At 42.6% G+C, this 22,921-nt stretch overlaps 1 protein-coding gene across 1 annotated transcript; it reads right to left on the bottom strand.

Moving 5' to 3' along the window:
* Window positions 1–1,577: 1,577 nt before the first annotated feature.
* Window positions 1,578–19,063, bottom strand: LOC135215869 (loricrin-like). The gene is made up of 2 exons (XM_064250822.1): window positions 18,342–19,063; window positions 1,578–1,704 (listed from the first exon to the last, which is right to left on the bottom strand). The coding sequence occupies exons 1-2, from the start codon at window positions 19,061–19,063 to the stop codon at window positions 1,578–1,580; spliced, it is 849 nt and encodes a 282-aa protein (XP_064106892.1).
* Between the last annotated feature and the right edge of the window lie 3,858 nt (window positions 19,064–22,921).

Raw genomic sequence — 22,921 nt, 5'->3', positions numbered from 1 at the left:
GACATCTGGTCTGTCTTCCAGTGCATGGGCTGTTAGGAGAGTATGGCAGTGACCTCTCTCTGGGAGAATCAACTGGATGGACAGCTATCCCTTCCACTTGTACTGTGCGGCTGGGGACTTGGGCGTCACTTACTGATGCCACAGCATTCATTTATCCATTGGGGCTCTTATGGAAGCCCTACTTCTCTCAGTATTAATTACAATGTCTTATGGAAGCCCTACTTCTGTCAGTATTAATTACAATGTCAAATCTACGTTCAAACTTACTATGGAGGCTGACAATAACATCGGGTTTGGAAGCACGGGAGCTAGGCACAGGAGTAGATGGTGCAATATCAACAATATTAGGACTAAGGATAGGGGACAAGGATAGAGCAGGGGAAGAAGAAATGGCTCGATCATCTACGCTCAAGTTAGGAGCTGGTTCTGGGCTGAGCTCTAGTTTCCGCTCTAGAAACCGCCTTCCTTTACCTATCTCAGTCTAGTTTCACTAATGAGATTTTAAAGAGCTTCCATTGCTTTACGTCCCAATCCTTACATTCGTCACAAGTCAGGTCCTTTGAACAAACTTGTCCACTACAATTAGAGCAAATAGTATGGAGGGTCGTAATTTTAAATAGTATGGAGGGTCGTAATTTTCTTAAGTCAAGCAGGTTTTGCAACCCTTCCTTGAGGAACTAGAGGATGACCTCGTTAATTGTTACAATCAGAAAAAAAAATGTCTAGGGTAAGCTGTAGCTACCAAGCAACTCGGTACATCACCAAATCCTGGAACGACATCCCGAATAAGCGACGAGTACCATTCAAAAACACTGCGGCACTACTCCAGTGTTACAGAGATCACTGGCAGGAAAGAAGTGATAATTCTCAGTTGTGCTGTTCCTATTGTTTCCCGCTAGAGGGGGGGCAATCACCTGCACTTATGAAAGTAGCGCTGTCGCATGCTCTTCAAATTTTGAGCTACTGTGCAAATGGAAAGTTTAGTAATTACTTGGCAAGTTACTTATATGAAACTTTTGTTTCCTATGTGGGACAAAAGACAAGTTGGGAAAGTAGCATTTAATGGGGAAATCCTGATAACACTTTCTACCACTTGGGTCTCTTGTTAAAGATGGAAGGAGGGAGTACATTTACCAAATAAATTTAAGCCCAGGGTTGGAAGCTCTATTATGCAACCCAACTGCATCTGATCTGACCATGAGAAAACAATCCCTGGCTCTTGGATAGATGATGATAAAGGAAAAGAATACCAGTCACTTTTCCTTCATCAACTTTTCAACACTGAAAACCTGAAGAGATATTATTTTGGCCTAGCAGAGCTTGGGCAGCTCCATGTTAAGCAGCCATCACAAAAAGTATCCAAGGGTTTGAATTTGACTTTGGTGCTGCCAGACAATGGCCCTAAGTAACAGTAATGCCCTTAATTTCATGAGCCTTTGCAATGTGTACAGAATCATCAACCTTGCCTTGCCTGACAACTTGTACCCCCCCTTGATGGCCTCCAAAAGCCAAGGAACTCAAGCCTTGACAGTCTAATCCTATTCAGGTAGTATCACAAAACTTGTTGCGATCATCACCTAAAAGTGAGGACCATCCAGCTCACCTACTCTTTTTGGTGATGCTAAAGCTACGATGGAGACTTTCTTGGGCGTGATTCTATATCCAATGATGTCCCCAGAGGGTTCACACATATCCTCGGGGAGGCTACAAAGAACATGATTCACATCCAACTAGTTTACCTGAGTTTACAAGGTTGGGCACTGTTCATGGCTCCACAAGTGCATGGAAACCTTAATCAAACCACAAAGGTCCAGGCCCCTTATTCAAAAGACCTGGGAAAAGTGAGAAATTATCTCAGTAGAGGTAGATGGCATACTCTTTGATGGTTTGAAGTGTTGCTCAAATTAAGAGTTATGTCCCACAGAAGATTGCCCATTTTGCCTAGTAAGACATTGCTGTGGACTTCCTGACAGTACATGACTTAGCTTGCGCAACCTGCGAGGAAAAATCTTGAAGTGCAAGCAACTCCATGGCTTTGTGGTACCTTAACAACTATCTAATGAAACAATATAGGTTACAGGGTTAGCTCTTGCAGTTCCTCAGCAAGGCCCAGCATGTCAGGACACCGCTTGTCCTCCAGCCAACGAGGGGCCACTAAGTCCTCAAAAGACTGGAAGTGAGCAGCACTTGGTTGATCATTTGCCAGGTCTGGCTGAATGGAGAAATGTGCACATACTGAGTTTGATTTGCTGACCTATCATTGGAACCACATCAACATGTTCTCAGGATGTTGAAAGGTGTCTTCAAACAGAAAAGGGTTGTTGTTTTAGACCAGTGCGCTGTTGCCCTTTGGATCTTCATCCAGATATCCATTCTTATTACAAGGTAAATCCAGAACTGGGTACCTTTGGGCATGTTTTAATCTCTTGCTGAAATTTATTTCTACTTCAGATATCATTATCATCATCAATTTTAAATAAAATGAAAAATGATATTGTTATTGTACAATAAAGTTTCATACATACTTACCTGGCAGATATATACTTAGCTATAGACTCCGTCGTCCCCGATAGAAATTCGAATTTCGCGGCACAGCTACAGTAGGTAGGTCAGGTGATCTACCGGGCCATGCCAGCTGGGTGGGCGAGGAATAGGAACTATTACCTTCTAAGGACAGATTTTTCTCTTCCACCTGTCTCCTGAGGGGAGGCTGGGTGGGCCATTCAATCGTATATATCTGCCAGGTAAGTATGTATGAAACTTTATTGTACAATAACAATATCATTTCATACATGTCAACTTCCCTGTCAGATATATACTTAGCTGATTGGCACCTTTGGCGGTGGGTAAGAGAACAGCTAATTACTGATTAGACAGGTAAACAACATACGTTGTAGGTAATAGATAAAAAATAAAAACCTTGGTTCCTATGTGTTTAGACAAAGGGTTGACTTCCTAGCTATTGCTAGGTGTCTGCTTCGTCTCAAGAGCCTCAGCGAGGATGTGACCTATGGCTAAGAGTTCTTGTAGATCTGTCAATGGGGTCTTATCCACTTACTCGACAGAATCTAATGGTCATTTGTCAATGGGGTCTTATCCACTTACATGACAATACACCTATGCCTAGGGGCATAATTAAGGAGCACAACACCGATCCCGATCACCTGATCCTAACACGAGGGTTTGTGCTTAGTGAAAAGGAGCTATCCCCAAACTCCTTTCAAACAAACCAAAAAAAAAAAAAAAAAAAAAAAAACAAAAAAAAAAAAAAAAAACACTATGTTAACATAAAAAATGAACTCAGTTAAGGATCAGTGTCGGCTCCCTATCCCAGCAACGTATCCGTAAACACGTAAAAACCAAGAGAGAAGGATCTCTCGTAGGTCAAACTTTGACCATCCTTCGTGCAAAGGGAAGTCAACACAGAGTTCCATCTCCCTTAAGTTACAGCTATATGTCCTTCACGACATATTGTTATGTAACGAACAAGAATTCATAAAAGCTCGCCTTCAAGCGCTTTTTAATTCTCAGCTGTTTGAAGGAATCATCAAGTCATTCGTGAAGTGCTTTTAGCGATCACACTTATTTCAAAGAAGACCAGGGCTTCCTTTGAAATGGATCTTTTCTGGATGAAGCCTAGAGCCTGGCTTGCGCCTGGGTGGCGCCTCGAGTCTGGTTGGAGCCCTCGAGCCTGGCTGGAGCCTCGGCCTGGCTGGCGCCTCGCGCCTGCCTGACACTTGGTTGGCCGCCTAGCCTCCTGGAAGGCGCTTTTTGCCTGACTCAGTGGCTGGCGCCTTCGCGCCTGGAAGTAGCTTCTCGCCTAGCTCCAGACTGGCACTATTTGGCGTCTGGCCCCTGGCTGACTCCTCTCCACTTGCTGGAGCTTCGAGCTTGGTAGAGTCCCGAGGATGTCTGGCGATCGCCCACATCAGACACTCTTATCTGTCTGACTTGTTCGCCTCCAGCGCATCTGCGCTAGGTTGGAGGCCCCCTCTTTCTCTTCATCAACAATGACAGTGTTCCTTGAAAAACACTGTCTGCCTCTGGCGTTTTTTTACGCCTGTTTTGGCATTTGGCGCCTGGTTGGCGCTACATTGTCCGAAAGTCCTGAAACTCCACAATGGTTTATCAGGAGATTGGAGAAGGGTGGAAGAAATTCTTCCACTTTGAGCTTCTGGCCTCTCCGGCAAGGGAAGGTGATTGTAGTAAACTACATCCATTAGACGATAGGACACCTAACAGTACGAGAGATAAGAGTCTTCCTCCGAGGAGGATCCTTCTTGAATCCTTCCGTTGCTAACGAGATCTCTTACTTACTTTGCTGATGAAGTTCCTGTTGCAGAATCTTCCCTATCCTTGTCGAAGGAAGGGAAGGGGCTTGGCCCAAAGTCGAAGGAGACTCCGAGCTGAAAAATTGGGAGGACTCCTGATTTTCTAGCTCTTTACTGATCTCTCTGAATACCTTTCTGGGAAGCATTTCGAACCCTCATCGCATCCCAAAGACCTTTGTAGGCAAAAAAAAAACGTTTAAACCATCTCTTCTTATGTAGGTGAAAACGTAAGTACCATGCCTGGGCAACGAAACTTCTATCTGAAACCGTTGAGTCAGGAATAGAGGGTTTTAGTTCTCTTGCCAGACATACTATGCTGGCAAGAACCCATTGCGAGTCTCCATTAAATCTGATGCGAGATTCCAATGCACAAAAAATTCACCTGTCTTCTTGGTAGTTAAGGGCCAAGAGAAAACAAAGAATTCCCTCATAAAATTTCTCAAAGAAGTTTGATGAGGAGCAGTTCCATCTTGTCGGAACACGGAATCTGAAGCCACAAAAAGATCCCATTCGAAGTACATGATATCCTACTCTTGTCGTATTGAGGTATCGTATCAGATCCCGAAGATCTTAATCCTCTGCTATCTCTAATTCTCCTTGTATAGACAGAGTATAGCCTTTACTGTGCTCTTTGATAGCAGATATAAAATTTGGATTAAGTTGTTCCCTCTGAAAAGGAAGAAAAAACCTATATGTGGTTCACAGAGGTATCGGAAGAGGACAGTTACCTCTTCCATCAAACACGATCTGCAGCAATTCTATGTCCTGGCTATGACTATTGTCATTCACCTTCTTTAAAAATCCTCTCATTCATGTCCACTTCTGGTCAGTCTGCACGAAGACTGACTCAGAGTGGAGAGGTTGTTAAGGTCCATTTGTAATAGATGTTATAGAATATTCAGACTGTCTTGGAAAAGACTTCCAAACATGCTGTGAGAAGAACGTGACCTCTGTGAATCCAACCTCTAAGGCCAAAATGAGGCATAAAGTATTATCCTCTCTTTCTTTGACGCCCTTTATCTTAAATTCTGTAAAGCATTTATATTTAGGGAAAAAAAAAAAAAACTAAGTTTATTCCCCTTTCTATAAAATAAAGATGGTGTATATTGCTACTTCTCTTGGTTCAAGGAAAAAGGAAGCAGTCTACAGGAAAGCCTGTTCGTCTTCTACCTTGCTAAGAGATCTATGAAGAAGACTTTCCGTAGGTTCTCACAACTCTTTGCAATAAATGTTAGACATATGATAACAGTTATTATCGTTGATCGAGAAGGTTCTCACGGACATGCAAAATCTTGCATCGAACCTCTTTTTCCAAATAGGTTCTCTTTGTTAACGCGAACAGGAGCGAAAAAAGAGATTCTCAATGCTCTTTGCGATATGAGAGAGTCGTGGAATTGGCCTAAGTGATTAAATGGGTAACGAAAATCAGGAACGAATCTTGCCGTTACCGAGCGTGCTGTCTGAGAGGCTACTGGACTCTTATGTTAAAAATTAACTCGCTAAAACGAGAAAATATCTTGGATGGTGCTCTTGGCTCATTGCGCCAGGGCTGGCGCTTCTGGCGCATTGCGCCAGGTTGGCGCTTCAGACCGGCGCTTTCTTCTAATACTCTTTTATGTTTTATGTGCCAGAACATCTGTGCCCTTTTTTTTATGGTTACCCGACATCCTTACACATGTTTTACCTTTTTCCCCGTTTCCCTTAGTAGGGAAAAAAAAACCAAAAATCTTATATTACGTAAGTTAATTATATTCTACTCAGGGAAACCATTTCTGCCACGAAGAGAATGTTTCCCATTCCACTCATCCATCTTCTCTTGAGCAATATCTGATTCTAAAAAGGTTGTGTGCGTTTCGAAAGACTTGACCATACCGTAGTCTTAAAGTGAATTCTCTACTACATCCATCTTCTCACTAAGCATGTATTCTAATAAGCCATGCTTTAGTAAGCATGAGAGCATTATATAATATAATGTTCTGCTGTGTTAGAATCCTTTAATAATGTTCCCTACGGTAAACAGCATTGAAAGGTTATATCATCTTTCTTATTGAAAGCTTCTTAGCAAAAGGCAGACAATATTTTATTTATGTTAGCTTAACTATCCCCTCCATTCGAGACTAAGTCCATGATTGTAGGGGGAATATACGGTTAACCATTCAATCCCGTTGGAGAGAGAGATGCAACCGACTGCTAATGACCGAGACCTGGATGGTACTGTATTGGCCTTACGCTTACAATGACAAGCCCGGCCGGCCCCCCCCGTTCTCGCTCGCTGCTGGCTGCATTCATCGTGAGTTGCCAGTTAACTTTATTTAATGAAGGAATATAATAAAATTATTCCCGAGCCTAAGGAAGCTCTCAATAATGCCAATTTAAGCCAAACAACCTTTGTTAAATAACCGAAGCTGAGTAGGTATTGTCGTAACAAACTTTTTAAGCGAAGTCCTTACAGGAAAATCCTGTAAGGATATAGATAATTTCGTAGCGAACCACAAAGGCAACTCTGGTATGCGTATATGACTTGTCATTCAGCAGTCGTGATGCAGCAAGTCTCCCTTCTACATTCTTTCCTCTCCGATGCGGAGAGAGAATGGAAATTTTGCCCTCTCCGTTCTTTTCGTCAATAAACACGAATTAGCATTAGTCGAAAGAGATCGCAATGAAAACTCTCGGATTGAAGAGAATCCCTCAAATTTTTATTCTCTTGGAGATAAGGCCGTATTCTACGCCTCTATTATCTGGAAGAGCCTCTAATCAATGAATGAGAGCTCGTACGAACCTTGTTCAATTTGCAAACGATTGCCACTCTTTCTGTAAATGGTTGGTTGCATTATTTTAGAAGGAGGAAGATTTTAATATCGTCTTATTAGTAATGAACTAATTTTTTTCAATAAAAAAAAAAGGTCCCCCCCCCCCCCCCGCTAAGGTCTTTTTTATAAAAACTGGAGACCCCCTTGCCTCCCCTTATTGGCTTCCAATTCCGATCTATCTTCCATTCCTGTCCATCAAGTTGGGTGAGAAGAAATGAGCAACCGGAGGAGAGCGCCTCCTTCCGTAAGGTGAAGGGCTTTTAGCAGTACCGATTCTAACCTGACAAGGGCTAAGGCCGCCTGTGCGACATCTTGAGTCCCCGCCAAGAAAAAAAAAAAAAAAAAAAAAAAAAAAAAAAAAAAAAAAAAAAAAAAAAAAAAAAAAAAAAAAAAAAAAAAAAAAAAAAAAAAAAAAAAAAAAAAACGATCTTGCTCTTGCCATTACTTGCATTAAGACTATCCTGAGAAGGGCGACGGCCGCCTGTGCAACAACTCCCGTCCTTATCAGGAGAAATCCTCAAATGTCTTTCACCTTACGCAGAATCAGGATCTAACTCCAAATACGATGAAGATCCTGGTTTATAGCTTCAGGCGCTTTGCTCCTCGTTTCAGGCGCTTGAGGCTTTCAGGCGCTTTGCGCCTCATCTGAGGCGCTTCAGAAGCCTTGCGCATCGTTTCAGGCGCTCCAGGCTTTGCACCCCTCATTTTTCAAGGCGCCTCAGGCGCTTTTAGCCTTGTTTCAGGCGCTTTTCGCCTCATTTCAGGCGCTTCAGGCACTCCGAGCCTGTTTTCAGGAGCTTCAGGCGATTTGTGACTCCTTGGAGGAGCCTCCGACGCTTTTTCGCGTCTCTTCATTCAGGCTCTTCAGGCGCTTTGCGCCTCGATTCAGGCTCTTTAGGCGCTTTGAGCCTCATTTCAGGCTCTTTAGGCGCTTTGAGCCTCATTTCAGGCTCTTTAGGCGCTTTGCGCCTCATTTCAGCCTCTTCAGGCGCTTTGCGCCTTATTTCAGCCTCTTCAGACGCTTTGCGCCTCGTTCCAGGCTCTTCAGGCGCCTCAAGCCTTGTTTCAGGCGCTTCATGTCCGAGGAGCTAGAAGCTTAAAAATGATATATGTATGTTTAATCATTAACCGAGATCCATAATTCATTCGATCAACATATATTCTTTAATATCTAATTCGTTCTTCTCAGAATAGATATATTTCATATAAATGTACCGATGAGGAATTGTTGAAATAACTCTTTCAAACCCCATGGGATAGAGCCTCCGTCTATTTGTACGGGGGTTTGGGACGAAAACAGGATTAGGGCAATGCCTCTACCGCAACTGTTATCGAAAGATATCTCTCTGAGGTTCCGATATCTACGACGAGATTATCTTGCATCTTCATTGAATCTACGCCGTTGAAACTTTCTTCTCCTTATCCGTCAACACGATAATAATAAGGGGAACACATTACATTAGGACGCCTTTCCAATGGCGAACTTGGCAGTCTGGGACGTTCTACAGAACCTGCCGAGGGGACGCCTGATCGGTGGGGATTCTCTGAAACCCCCCTGCGGTTGTCGACATTCCTTCTCCTCTGGCTTGTAGCTTGGAAGAGGTCTAGACCTGGGAGCGAGACAGAGCCGATCAGACGCACCCTCCATTGCAATGGGGGAACACTATATTCACTTCTTACCTTTTAAAAAGCTTGCATTTGAGCTATCCATTTATCTTCAATTTGCATATATAAAATTTGTAGTTTCTGAGGAGTAAGAAGGTTGATGAGGATGCAACAACTACTACCTAAAGTACTGCTAATACTCTAACTGCTCGTTAGACAAAAACGCTATTAAAGCTTATAAAGTAAGCGTATCTAGTTATATGCTTTTCTGACTTCCTAAAGTAGGAAATTAGAGTTTAATATTTCCTTAATAAAGTTGTAACCTTTATTACATGTAATAATGAATAAATATTAATAATTCTCTTTATGGCAAACTATGTGAGTGTCTACCGATGATTTCGGTAGTTTTCACTTAGTATTTTTTTTTTTCTTCGAAACAATTTCGAAGCGAAATTCATTAAAAAGCTAATAAAAGCGTATGCCGAACCAAAGACCCAGTACTTCCCTGCAAAGACAGCCCAGAAGATCGATGGCGATGAAACCCGAAAATCAAATCAGGAGGAACCGTAAACGTATGTTTACAGTCCAAACGATAGAGAAAAAAAAATCTGTCCTTAGAAGGTAATAGTTTCCTATTCCTGCCACCCAGCGGCAGGCCGGGGTAGATCACCTGACCTACCTACCTGTAGTGTGTGCCGCGAAATTCGAATTTCTATCGGGGAGGGGCGACGGAGTCTATAGCTAAGTATATATCTGACAGGGAAAGTTGAATGTATGAAAACATGAATTGGAAAAAACATGTCCCCTGCTTGATGAACAGTACCAAGTTTCATGTCAACTAAATAGAGGACAATTATGGGACAGCAGCTAAGCTGCTCGAGTCAAGAAAGAAGTGAGGATTATTCATTTAACCCTTAAGCATTTTAGGGGGGGGAAGGTAAAAACCTGTCTGTGCCAAAACACCTGCCCTTTCATGACCGAGAAAAAGAGAAAAAAGAAAAAATGCTTAGCAATAATTTTCTTTGATTGCTCCATGTAACTTTATACCTACTTTAATGAACTGAGAGTCATTTTCATGCTAGAGTTGAACTTCATGACATGTTTGTGTAGAAATTTTTTTTTTCAATGAGTTAGCTATAATGAAAAACCTCAGAACACTGTGTGCCTAGATTAACCCAGGTAGATTTCCTGAGGTTACTTAACTCCCAAACGAGCCTAATAACCACATAAAAATGCCCCTCCAACTTGGCCTTCGTTGATCCTACAGGTTCCAAGAATGGGTAAAAAGTGTCCCCCGGAATGCCCAAGGAAGGCCACAATGTTTCCTGGGGATGCCTAGGAGTTGACAGAACAGAAATGGCAGAAGCAGGGATGTGGGATGATTATGGGAACTGACACCACGCAGCCACTGCACCAGACCCTAGTGAATTGCTGTTCAGCCCACTTGTACCCTAATAAGGCCAGGCAAGGAATGAATGGGCAGACACCATTCCAGCAGGAAAAAACTGGGGTCAAAGTGAGAAGAGATCGGGAAAGAGTAGGCAATAAATGATAGTGTGGAATTGGAATATAAAATTTATGACAAAGGCTAAATCAATCAGTGTTGAAAGGGAAATTTTTTTTAAAGGGGAAACAGGAAGAAAAATGAAATTTTCATTATTAAAATGAAGTTTTATTGTATACTTACCGAACAATTATAGAGCCGTGATTTCACGAGCGCGGCAGGATACTAAATTCAAATTTAGCGCGTCGGCGTCGCCAACACTGGTGGTGATGACGTCATCTCCCTCCACTCGCGGGAAGGAGAACCAGGTACAACTGCCCAGGTGAATCCAATTCTTTCTGCCCGTCCGTCCACCTAAGGGGAGGAGGGTGTGTATAATCATAATTGTTCGGTAAGTATACAATAAAACTTCATTTTAATAATGAAAATTTCATTTTTATTGTAGTGTCTTACCGAACAATTATAGAGCTGATTACACATTTTATGGGAATGGTGGGATTCAGTGGACCACTAGTATTTTTAAATGGTTACATTTATTGCAATACCAGTAAACACTCAAGGTGTCTGTTGTACCTTACCTTGTAAGAGAGCTACAGCAGACTGTTACTGCCTCTGGTCGGTGCTCTTCTTACTATTGTAGAGGAATTGGAATTTGACCAAAGTTAGCCTCTACAGGAGTGGAATCCTTTCCGTAGTTCAGCGAGTCAAGGCTGACTGACGGAGGATAGTAAAACAAAGATTTGCCCTTGGCCCTGGGCTAAGACCAGAAATTCAACTCATACAAAACATTTGCTCCACCAACACCAGATTTTAAAAATTAAAAAAACATAATTATATACCCAACCATTGTAAAATCTGACCTAACAGACTGGTGAGTATCCCCAGGTACTCAGTACCCCCAGCTTCCCTTGAACTCGACAACCTATTCAAGGTGAAAAGTTAGCATAGAGGTGACGACCCCTGTGCCGTTTCTCCCAACACCATGCCAGAAACCGCCACCGGACCATAACGTTTTACCAATTTTCTCGAAAACCGTTTCTATCTCTTTGAGATAATGACTCGCAAAAACCGAATTCGATCTCCAGAACGTGCTCTGAAGAATCGAAGCTAAAGATAAATTCTTTCTGAATGCTAAAGAAGTTGCCACTGCTCTAACCTCGTGAGCTTTAACTCTCAGAACGGAAAGATTGTCGTTTCTCGACCTGCGAGTGAGCCTTCCCCTGATAAGCTCTCTAATAAAGAACGATATAGCATTCTTAGAAAGAGGACGAGAGGGATTTTGAACCGAGGTCCAAGAGCTTTTTTTTTAGAAGATTGTCCTCTGATACCCTTAGTGGCAAACAGATACTTGCGTTAATAGACCCTGACTGGACATAAGAGCCTTTCTTCCTCCTCATGTCCAACCAAATCAGATAAGTTCCTTACCACAAAAACTCCTCGGCCAAGGATTAGAAGGATTCTCATTTTTGGCTAGAAAGGTCAAAGATACCGAAAATACAGCATTGCCTTGAGAGAAACCGACTTTTTCTTTTGTCTTATAGCGTGCCATTCGCTGACACGCTTAGCAGAAGCTAGTGCAATAAGAAAGAGTGCCTTCTTAGTCAAGTTCCTGAGTGAAGCCGACTTCAAAGGCTCAAACGGTGGCCCCATGAGGAACTTAAGCACCACATCTAAAGTTCCAAGCCACTGTATCTTGCGGGAGCTTAGTGGTTTCGAAAGACCTAATGAGGTCCGACAGATCTGAATTGGGAGGAAAATATCCAAACCTCGATGTCGAAAAACCGAAGAGAGCATGGCTCTATATCCTCTGATCGTCGAAGGAGCCAGTTTCTTAGAGTTCTAAGAAATAGAAGAAAATCTGCTATTCTGTTAAAGAGGTCGCAGAAGTAGAGACTTTAGCACTTCTACACCACTCTCTGAATGATTTCTCCACTTCCCTTGATAGAGTTTGTTAGAAGACTCTCTCCTACAACGAGCGATAGCTTCTGCAGCTCTTCTTGAAATTCCTTTCGCTCTGACAAGATTCCGGACAGTCTGAACCCCTGGTTTCAGAGCTAGAGCGGACAAGTTTTGGTGGAAAAACCTTTCTGAAGTGAGGGTTTTTGTGAGAAGCCACTTCTCTGGAGGAAGAAGTCTGGGGAAGTCTACTAACAACTGGAGAAGGTCCGGGAACCACTCTTTCCTGGGCCCCAAAAGGGAGCGATTAACGTTAGCGTTACATTGCTGTGCGACATGAACTTGTTCAGCACCTCTCTTATTAGACCGAACGGAGGAGGGAATGCATAAGCTTCCAGACCCGACCAATTCCAACAGCATTGCGTCCCACCGACCAAGCTAGAGGATCTGGGACTGGAGAACAAAAGAGAGGAAGACGGTTGTTCCTCGATGTCGCGCAACAGGTTCTATTGACGGTCGTCGTCCCCAAAGGCGCCAAAGGTTTCTGACAAATCTGTTGTCCAAAGTCCACTCCAGAGGTAACACTTGCTGTTGACGACTTAACTCGTCCGCCAGGACGTTCATCTTTCCCGGCACAAAATCTCGGGACTAGCTGAACCTTCGCTTCGTTTGACCACAGGAGGAGATCCTTGGCTACTTCGTACAGAGAGAAAGACTGAGTCCCCCCCTGTTTCCGCACGTACGAGAGAGCCGTGGAGTTGTCGGAATGCACTGCCACTACTCGGCCTTCTTACTATAAGCTCCGAAACTGTCTGAGCCCTAAGAAAATTGCTAACAGTTCCTTTACATTTATGTGGAACTTCTTCTCCTTCTCCGACCAAGCTCCTGAAGTCCGATGATTTCCAGTAGGGCTCCCCAACCTGTGTCCGATGCGTCGGAAAAGAACTGTAGGTTTCGGGAGGATGGGTCGTAAATCTAACCCTTCTTCCAACCTTGCTCGAGAGAGCCACCACCTTAGGTCCTCTTTTATTTGATCTGTGACAGGAAAGGTAATCGAGTCTGGTTGTGTCTTCCTGCACCAAGAGGCTCTCAGGAAAAACTGCAGAGGTCTCATGTGCAGTCTTCCAACGTCACAAATTTCTCCACTGACGTCAATTTGCCCAGGAGCCTCATCCACTGATTGGCAGAACTTACCTTTTTGTCCAAGAACTCCTGAACTGTCTCCAGACAGCCTTGAACCCTCTTCGGGGACAGAAAAGCCCAAAAAACTTGAGCATTCAGAATCATCCCCAAATAAAAGGATGCTCTGAGATGGAACCAACTGGGACTTCTGTTTGTTGACAGAATTCCTAACTTTCTGGCAAGATCCAGAGTTGTTCCAAGGTCCTTCATGCACGACTCTCTGATCCGACCGGAGAAGCCAATCGTCAGATAGAGGAGATTCTTACTCCTAATATGTGTAGCCAGCTTCCTACGGGGATAGAACCCTGGTGAAAACTTGAGGAGCGGTCGCTAGTCCGAAGCAAAGCGCCCGAAACTGAAACACCTTGCCTTCGAACATGAACCTCAGGTACTTCCGAGATTCGCGATGTATCGGAATGTTGAAAATAAGCGGTCTTGCATGTCCAGAGAGACCATCCAATCCCCCTGTCTGATGGACTCCAGAACCGACCGAGTGGTCTCCATATGAAATTTTGTTTTTTTCTGGACATGCAAGTTCAGGGCGCTCACCATCCAAAAAACCAAAACCGGCCTCCAGCCCCCTGATGACTTGGGAACTACAAAAAGGGGCGATTGTAAAAAGCCTGGGAGGAAAACCCCAAAATCCCCTTGTATCTGTTCTATCGCTTCTTTGAGAACAAGCGCTTCCACTTCTGCGGCTAGCGCCAGAAAATTTGTCTGAGCCCGAGAGTATGCCTGGAATGGAATTGGCACAGGTGAGAGCGAGGGAGGTGAAACGAGAGGAATACGATAGCCGAACTTGAGTACTTGCACTACCCAGGCTTCTGCTCCTCTGTTTTCCCATTCCTCCCAAAACAGAGCCAGCCTGGCTCCCACTGGTGCATGAAGAACCGAGCTTTCATTTGGAAGGTTTGTTAACTTGGCCGAGGCCTTAGACTGAGGTCGCAAATTCGATTTCGGCGAAAGAAGCGGCTTGGGTTTTCTCCCTCGAAAAGGCGCTTGGGCCAGAGGAGAACCAAACCGAAGGAACAGTCTCCACAGGAGCTTTAGGTCTCTTAGTAGACTGTGCCAGTAAATCCGAAGTAGATTTCTTATCTAGCGCAGACGAAATTGACAACACTACATCGTCTGGAAAGAGGTTATCTTTCACAAAAGGAGCAAACAAGAGAGCAGACTTCTGTTGGGGACGTAACCCTTTTAGAAGCAAAGGAGCACCAAAGTTGCCTTTTCTTAAGGGTACCAAAGGCGATGAGCGAAGCTAACTCATCACATCCATCCCTAATGGATTTGTCCAGCACAGGACAGAACACCAATCCAATCCTCCGCTAAACTCCTGGGAAAGAGAAGGACAGTCTTCGATCTTGGCCGCTAAAGCGCCAATAGTCCAGTCAAGGAAGCTAAAGACTTCCAAAAGTTTAAATTGATTCTTACAACGTGGTCCAAAACTCAGGCGCTGTAAAGAAAACTTTTCGCTGCGGCGAAAGCAGATCTTTCTAGAGGAGTCGATTTAAACTGGAGAAGTCTCCCTGGGAGGAGGCCCAGAAAACCTCCCAGAGAAGGAGCTTCCCCAGTTACATAAAACCTATACCTCTTACGAAGCAACTTAGAGGGAGGGTAAGCAAAAAGAGCCTTCCCTAAGTCTCTTTTCATAGACATCCATTTCTCCGTCTCTTTTTTCAACGAATGTCTAACCGCCTTTAGATAGAACAAGTTTTGGAGGAGAGGGTCTGAAGTTTTCCTCCTCATCAAAAAAGTCGAAGTTGGGGGGGAGCGCGGAGCCGCTTTCTCAAAATAATCTGGATAAGATACCAGAAGAAATCTAAGGAGACGTGAATAACACGAGAGGTGATGTGAATCCTCCTCCTCTACTTCTTCTTCATTCTCCGATACCGCCGAAGAAGTAGACGGAACTACAACGGATCTGAAGGTTTCGAACCACCCTGGACTCATTCATCCAGTTGGTTAACATCTCTAACTGCTTGCGCAAAGGCGCCAGAGACGAATCAAAAACAGTTAACGTAGGCTTGGAAGAGCCTAAATGTTCAGCAGGACGAAAAACTACTTGCGCCTCGCTCGGAGCCGCCGAAATTCGAGGCGAAACAGGCGCATCAGGCGTGACAGACGAAAAAAAAAGCGCCTAAAGAAACACCCTTAGAATGCTAGCTACAGCGCTAAAACCACAATCTCTACTAGTAGATGGAGCCGAAAAAGGCACAGATTGAGGCGACGAACGAGCCGCTAACGGCCGAGGCGCAACCCTACTCTCAGGCTCCTTATACCGCTTGACTGGAGGAGGCGAAGAATCGGCGCCTGAACGCCTCTTTAAGGGGGGACGCGAAACGTGGCGAATCTCGCCAAGAGCGCCGTGCGACCGAGAGACGAATCGCTTGAATCATTTGAAAGGCGTCTGACCGCAACACCTTTCCAACGCTTAACCGAGCCCTGTTGAGGCGCAACAGGCTCAACAAGAGAGGCGCCTGTCTGTGGGCAAATCCCGATCGACTCCCTTGGACTTCCGGTATGTCTTCTCCCCGGTGCGGGGGAGCTGGACAGTGACCTTTGTCTAGGAGACGTGTCAGGACAGACAGACGCACCCTCAACTACACTCTTACCTGAGGCCGCTTTCTCCAAAAACGTCTTAACTGAATTACCAAGTTGCAAAAAACCGTATTCGCTATTACCGAAAATTTCTGATCTAACCTCGATTCCAGACTGGCAATGGTGTCGGAAGAAACTACACGGGAAGCCGGAGAAGTGGGATTAGTAGGAGGAATAGGAGGTGTAGTTAAAGGAGACATAACAATTTGAGGAGAAACAGAAGGAACAGATGCATCGCAAGACGAAGCAGAGCTAAGTCTACTTTCCCTAAGCGCTGCTTTCTAATTCTGTCTTTAGCTAATTTCTCCGAGTATGAACTAAAAAACTTCCATTGAGAATCAGTCCAATCACTACACTCGTTACATGTTCGATCTGCTGAACAAACCTGTCCCCTACACTTAACACATTTAGTGTGAGAATCATACTCTAGCTTGGATAATCTAGTTTACATCCTGAGATGCAAAAACCTAACTCCCGACGGACGGATAGAATCCGACATGGCAACGCCTAAAAAATAAAAAAGCAAAATAACAACAACGCCAAAAAAAAAGAGTACTTCAACCAATTCCGAAGATCAAATCCACAAGAAAAAAGCGAAGCAAAGTTATCCAAAACCGCACCCCCACTGAACCCACCTAATTTGTTTTTTCAAAACCACCGGAAAACCCCGCCGGCAGGAAAAGAAAAATTTTTGGAATTTTCAAACCTTGGGCAGTTTTTTTTTTGTTTTAAAACCTGGTTTTTCCCCCTCCGCGAGGGTGTAGGGGAAGATGAACGTCATCACCACCAGTGTTGGCGACGCCGACGCGCTAAATTTGAATTTAGTATCCTGCCGCTCGTGGAAATCACGGCTCTATAATTGTTCGGTAAGACACTACAATAAAACCTTGGAGTTACTATAAAAACAATATTAGCCAGAGTGGAAGAGTACGATGGAAGAAAGAGAAAAACAAAGGAGTTACTGTAAAAGGAATGACAAGGGTTGCAGCTAAGGGCTGAAGGGATGCAACAACGAACCTTACGTCATGCCTAAAGCGCACCAACGGTACTAACCCCTATGAGGATAACAGCAGTACCATTCAGACACCAGCAGTAGGCAATAAGAATGAAATTTAATCTTCCAAGCACAACCAAGGGGGCCCTTTCAAACCATTCAATGCTTAAGACATAAGATAATGAATTCAGCCAAAACATGTGTAAAAGGACCCAACAATGAAAAGTGGATATATACTGCTACAATTGTAATAAGCACATAATAGCGAGGAAAGGGTGACAAATATGATGAAAGAAAGGTGTAATGGTGGTCAAGTAAATGGCTAAAAAGCAGATGCAGCTAATAATGGCTGATGGGATAATGCTAACATCATTTAGCAATGCCTCCAGTCAACAAATACAGAGGACATGAACCTAACATAAATCTACTCACTTACTGAATATCTAAGCTGACCATTCCTTCAAAGTTTTCAAACAGAAGAATCAAAAGATACTATCAACCATACTACGTACAGTAAAACCCAAAACACCCCAAGAAAAAAACATCATTCACTAAAAAATTCAGAAACAATGATGAGCAAAGCACAAGAAAACTGATCAGCCAGCCAGTCAAAACAAAAGATAAAACTGAGTAGCATGAAGGTAGTGCCAGCTCCCATATTCATCTGCCACTAGATCTACTTGTTCCTTATCTTGGTATTAAGTTTTGGCCGAAGGTATATACATCTTAAAAGATTATTTGTATTCTTGTAAGAACAAATGAAGTACCTGGGACCACAACCAAGACTTTCACTTCTGTAATCGAATAATTTTTCACTTGTGCTAGTACTTTACACTGCTCATCACTAAATCTTCCTCTTTTTTCAGAGTTGAAGTAGGTAATCTTCCTCCAACAGTGATTGATGATGAGGAAGGTCATATGTGCATAAGGAAGTACAGTTATAAACCATACTTACAGCCACTTAATTTGTCATACTTTCATATGTAATGTTCTTCTCTTGTCCCTCATGCAGACATAATATTCTCCATAAATATACATAGCTTGTATCTTTTAGGCTTGTTCCTTATGTACATACCTTTAGCATAGCAATAGCAATGTATGTAAATCATATCAGGGCAAGTCCCATGTATAAACAATGCAATGCAATTGATATTGCTGTCTACTATACAAACAATTAATGCTTCACCTCTTAACGAGGTAACAAGCACTTCACTCAAGTCAAACCTTGAATAATAAGCTTATTATTTGACCATGAATCCAATAAGTTTCTTACTTGCCTTCTAGATTTTACTCCTCTCAGAGAGGAGAGAGAGAGACGATAGAGAGAGAGAGAGAGAGATGAGAGAGAGAGAGAGAGAAAAAACCTACCTTTTCCTTGGAGCTTGCTTGATGGAATTTTGCGTTTGGTCTTGTAGTCTGACCGTGGTCCACCTCTTAAGAGTCCTCTGCCCCTCCTCATTCCACCCCTTATTCTTCTGACAGCTGTCACCCCCCTAAAACCTCTGGAAGATGGGTAACCAGAAGAGTATCCACGTCCTCCTCTAACAGAACCTCTACCTCTTGAAAAATCATTTGTGTATTTTTGTATGCCACCCCTTCCCCCTCTGTATCCCCCTCCCCTGCTCTGCATTGAACTTCCTCTGCCTCCTAAATAACCACCACGTCCCATATCATAGCCTCCATCATAACTACCTCTGCCGCCTTTGTAACCACCACGACCACCGCCTCCTATATATCCATCACGACTTGAAAAACTGCTACGGCCGCTATCGTAACTCCCTCTTCCCCTACTTCGGCCTCTCGACATCCCTCGGCTGTTATCGTATCCACTGTTACTTGAGTAACCTCCCATTCCCCCATTGTAATCATATCCCCCACCACCTCCATAACTTCCTCCACCACCATATCCTCTCCCTCGCCTCATTCCTCCCCGACTTCTACTGGAACTGTAATCATCCACTGATCCTACATATCCCCCTCCCCTTGATCCACCTTTGTATCCTCCCCTGAAGCTGCTTGAACTTTCATAACCACCCCCACCCCTACTTCCCCTGTATGAAGTCCGAACACCACTGCTTCTGGAGCGCCTTGAGCTTCTTCCACCTCTGTAACCACCTCTTGATGACCCATCTGACCAGTCCATCTTGGATATGACAGGTCTAATCCAACAACTTGGAAACTTGCAGAATCACTTTTTATTGAGATGACAACCCTGAAAAAACAAATTTTGATGAATAAATTTTGCACTATTTGATTGTGTATGTACACTTTTAAATAACTTACATATTAACCAATATCTATTAATCTTTTTTATAGGTTCTAAACTGAATGGAAAAAAAAAAAGCCAACATTTTCTTTTTAAACATAGGGGAGCCGGATGCCAATATGTTTTTGCCCAGTACATCAACATTAACTGCTTTGAAAAACCCTCACAAATACAGACCACACCATGAAAAGCAAGTGAAATTTTACATAAAAACACCCCAAGAGTATATACATATTTAAACAACCGAAACTATTAATGCATTACAAAACATTTCAGATTTCAGTTACAGATTGTGTCATTTTGATCCAACTTTTTGCTCAATGAAATGATGAAATGAAAATTATCCAAATTTGTATTGCATACCCAGGATGAATGATACAATTTCTGGTCTAAACCTACTACATACACTTGTCTGATAAATTCATATCACAGACAAGACCAAGTGAAAACAAGAGCTAATTCAGTAAAAGGAAGTACTACTGTACAACTGGGGTATGTTGAACTGATGCATGCTGGGTGTTCAGAAGCATCAAGTGTGACGATTTATTACTTTTTTTTTTTTTTCATCATGTGTTCACAGGCATCCAAGGAGACGTGAATTTCTTCCAGTTGTTCCAAGTCACTGGTACTACATAAAAATATTACACCCAAAATCCATGATAGTACAGTAGCTGATTGCTGTAAGTTGTGAGCATAATAACTTTGAAAGTCTTGATGATATAAGGGTAGTACATACTATCTCAATAAAAGCATAATGGTGCAATCAAAAAAGGTTACCATGAGACAAGATAACCAGAAAATGTGTGAAAATTACTTTTTTGTGTGGTGGTAGGAAGCAATGCAACTTCGAGCAGTCTGGAAACCAAATGTGTGTGCCAGCTCATAAGTAGTCAAAAGCCCAAAATAAGCAGAAATTCCATTGCAACACTTGCCCTCTCCTACCATTAGCTCACCAACCAAAATCAATTACATTAATCCGAAACTATTAGAATGAAAAGAAGAGCCTATACTATACTATTTGTGTTAAATAAGTGGACCAATTGGGTTGGGGCTGGCAAGTCCCTTCTGGTTGAAAACTTTATAAAGCTTGGAGCACTAAGGTTTGAGCAGGTGGGGAATGCGGGAATGCGTGGTTAGCATGACTTCATGACTGAGGTAGAAACCCTGATCAAGTTTGGAGTAAGTTAGCACAATGATGAGTCAGTGCATTCTAGCTTGTAGAACAGGGCTTTTTAAAACTAAGCAATTGGAGGCACAGGTCAATTTAGATCATGCCACAAGCCATAATGGTCTTTTTAGCTAAAAGAAAAAAAAAAGATAAGAAAAATTCCTATGGTGACCAGTTCTGAAAACAAAAAGAAAAATGCAATGAATGAGTGTTTACCTCTAACCACATCAAAACCCAAACAACTTTCAGGATATCTCTATTAATATATTGAGAATGAACTGTGAAGCTATTATCCCAAAACAGAATGCTGGGCAACTTTGGATTTACAATAGCGTAGTATGCATTCCTTGAAGATGGTGGTTTTTTTGAGACCAGAAAGAAAATGAATTGCCTATGGCAACTGATTTTAGAAATACTATTATCAAAGAAAGTATTTTCTGAGGATGACTAAGCAAGCCTAGACAAAAGAGCTGAAACCCTAAAATTCTACATAGTATTTCTTCCCTTCTGAATTAGCGCAAACAGGAAAACCAATAGTGGGCTTTTGTACACTTTACTGCGCGTAATCGTACCTGTGATTTTAATGACTGATTTAGAAGTGGAAACACAAAAGAAAGTGAGCATTTCTTTGGGATAATAGGTAGATCTATATCACTATTCCTCGGCAGCCTAGACTATGGCAGTTGCGGTTTTCCTATGCAGTTTTACCTCCTGAAAAAGAATTTTAAGAAATATTTACTCGGATGACTGTAATTAACCCCCAGGGGCAAGTACTAAACACGGCAAAGATACATTGGCGACCCAATCCCTATGGATGTTGTATCCGCGTTAACCATTTCTTGGCAGTCCGTGCGGACTATTCTTTAGAATTACCCGGATAGTACTACCTATGCAGTGAATTCAAATACTTTTTCAGAAGGTGGCCACATTTCCGGGATTGGTGTCCGCATGCCGCCACCGGCGGTTCGTTTACCCTACCTCACCCCACCATGACATCACTAATGCCACTAACCATCTGGTAGACAGTCTCACTATTCACATCCTGACAGGGAGCAAAATCTGGTTGGGACTACCAGGCCAACACATTATCACCTGTACTAGCCAGTGAAGATAACCTGCAATTTTCTGGATAGCATAGATAATAAAGGAAAATGGCCATTAGCTTTTACTCTAAACAACAATTGGCCTTCAACTTACAATCGTAACATGCCTACTACCTATATATTGACGAGGCAAACATAGGCCTACATTTGGCCTAGCTAGGGTAAAAAATCACGGACGATCCACCATCATCAACGCTGGACAGGTCTTATTCACTCGATCTTTAATTGGTGAAACAGATACAATTACACTCTAAGCATACCATTCAAAGACTGAAGTTTTCCTCAACATAATGCGATATAGAACACATATGACTAAAATAAAGCGTGTGACACTCTTCGTAAATATGTTTTTTCAAGGCCGTATTTGAAATCCAATATGGCGGCTATCGTGTCGATCGACGGTCTGTTCCGGGATGGACCCCAATTTTTCCCAAGCTCCCAGCACTCATTTGGCCAATGTTAGCGTATATATATATATAAAGTTTATTGATCTTACTCAAGATTGCAGTTGTAATCATCAGCACAATAAAAAACATTTTTGTTGCCTATAGTATTAGTGAAAGTATGAAACTTTGTTATTCCCAGGTCATGGTTTGAACTTGAATTCATTTTTACCTGTAATCGTGGTTTTTATCCTTACTGCCATCAACAACTGAAACTCCCGCTTATTTGATCGTTATATCACATTTTGGTCTTGATCCTCCACATTGCACTTGACCCACGTTGCTGTTACTGGTTCCTAAAGCGCACCTCCACAAACACAGTTTACGAAAAGCCGATGACAACACTGCAAGATTTATTCCCTAATTGTTTACTTTACTGTTATTTAGTTCACTTTACTTGTTCTTTCAAATGTTTATTTATCGTAGTTTGATTTTTTAAAAGAACTGGTATGCCAGAAATAATGTAACCTTTATGTTTGCATGCTAAATAATGGCAAAATCATCGTTCCACATTAGTGGACTTCACACATATGCTAGATGCTTATCATAACTTTTTCCATGATTCTACTTGTCATAGTAATGCAATAATGATAAAATTGCTTTAATATTTATGTATATTAACTTTCAATACTAGGCGATTTCACAATTTCCACGTTTTTTTGTGTAGTCTTATCCCCAGTTTGGAAGGTAAAACATGAATTTTCATTATTAAAATGAAGTTTTATGTCTACTTACCGAACAATTATAGAGCCTGATTCACGAGCGGGCAGGCTACTAATTCAAATTTAGCGCGTCGGCGTCGCCACACTGTGGTGATGACAGTCATCTCCCTTCCCACTCGCGAGAACAGGTACAACTAGCCCAGTTGAATCCATTCTTTCGGCCCTCCGTCCACCTAAGGGGAAGGAGGCTGGGTATAATCAAATTGTTCGGTAAGATATACAATAAAACTTCATTTAATATGAAAATTTTCATTTTTATTGTATGTGTCTTACCGAACAATTAATAGAGCTGATTACAC

This window comes from Macrobrachium nipponense, chromosome 5, assembly GCF_015104395.2.
Source record: "Macrobrachium nipponense isolate FS-2020 chromosome 5, ASM1510439v2, whole genome shotgun sequence".
NCBI lineage: Eukaryota > Metazoa > Arthropoda > Malacostraca > Decapoda > Palaemonidae > Macrobrachium > Macrobrachium nipponense.
The sequence above is the reverse complement of the archived record's forward strand: the minus strand, read 5'-3'. Positions and strand labels throughout refer to the sequence as shown.

Coding starts and splice junctions, on each gene's coding strand:
- LOC135215869 (XM_064250822.1), bottom strand. CDS start 19,063: ATGGACTGGTCAGATGGGTCATCAAGAGGTGGTTACAGAGGTGGAAGA. Junction 1,705..18,341: donor CTCTTAAGAGGTGGACCACG/GTCAGACTACAA, acceptor TGTTCTTTGTAG/CCTCCCCGAGGATATGTGTG.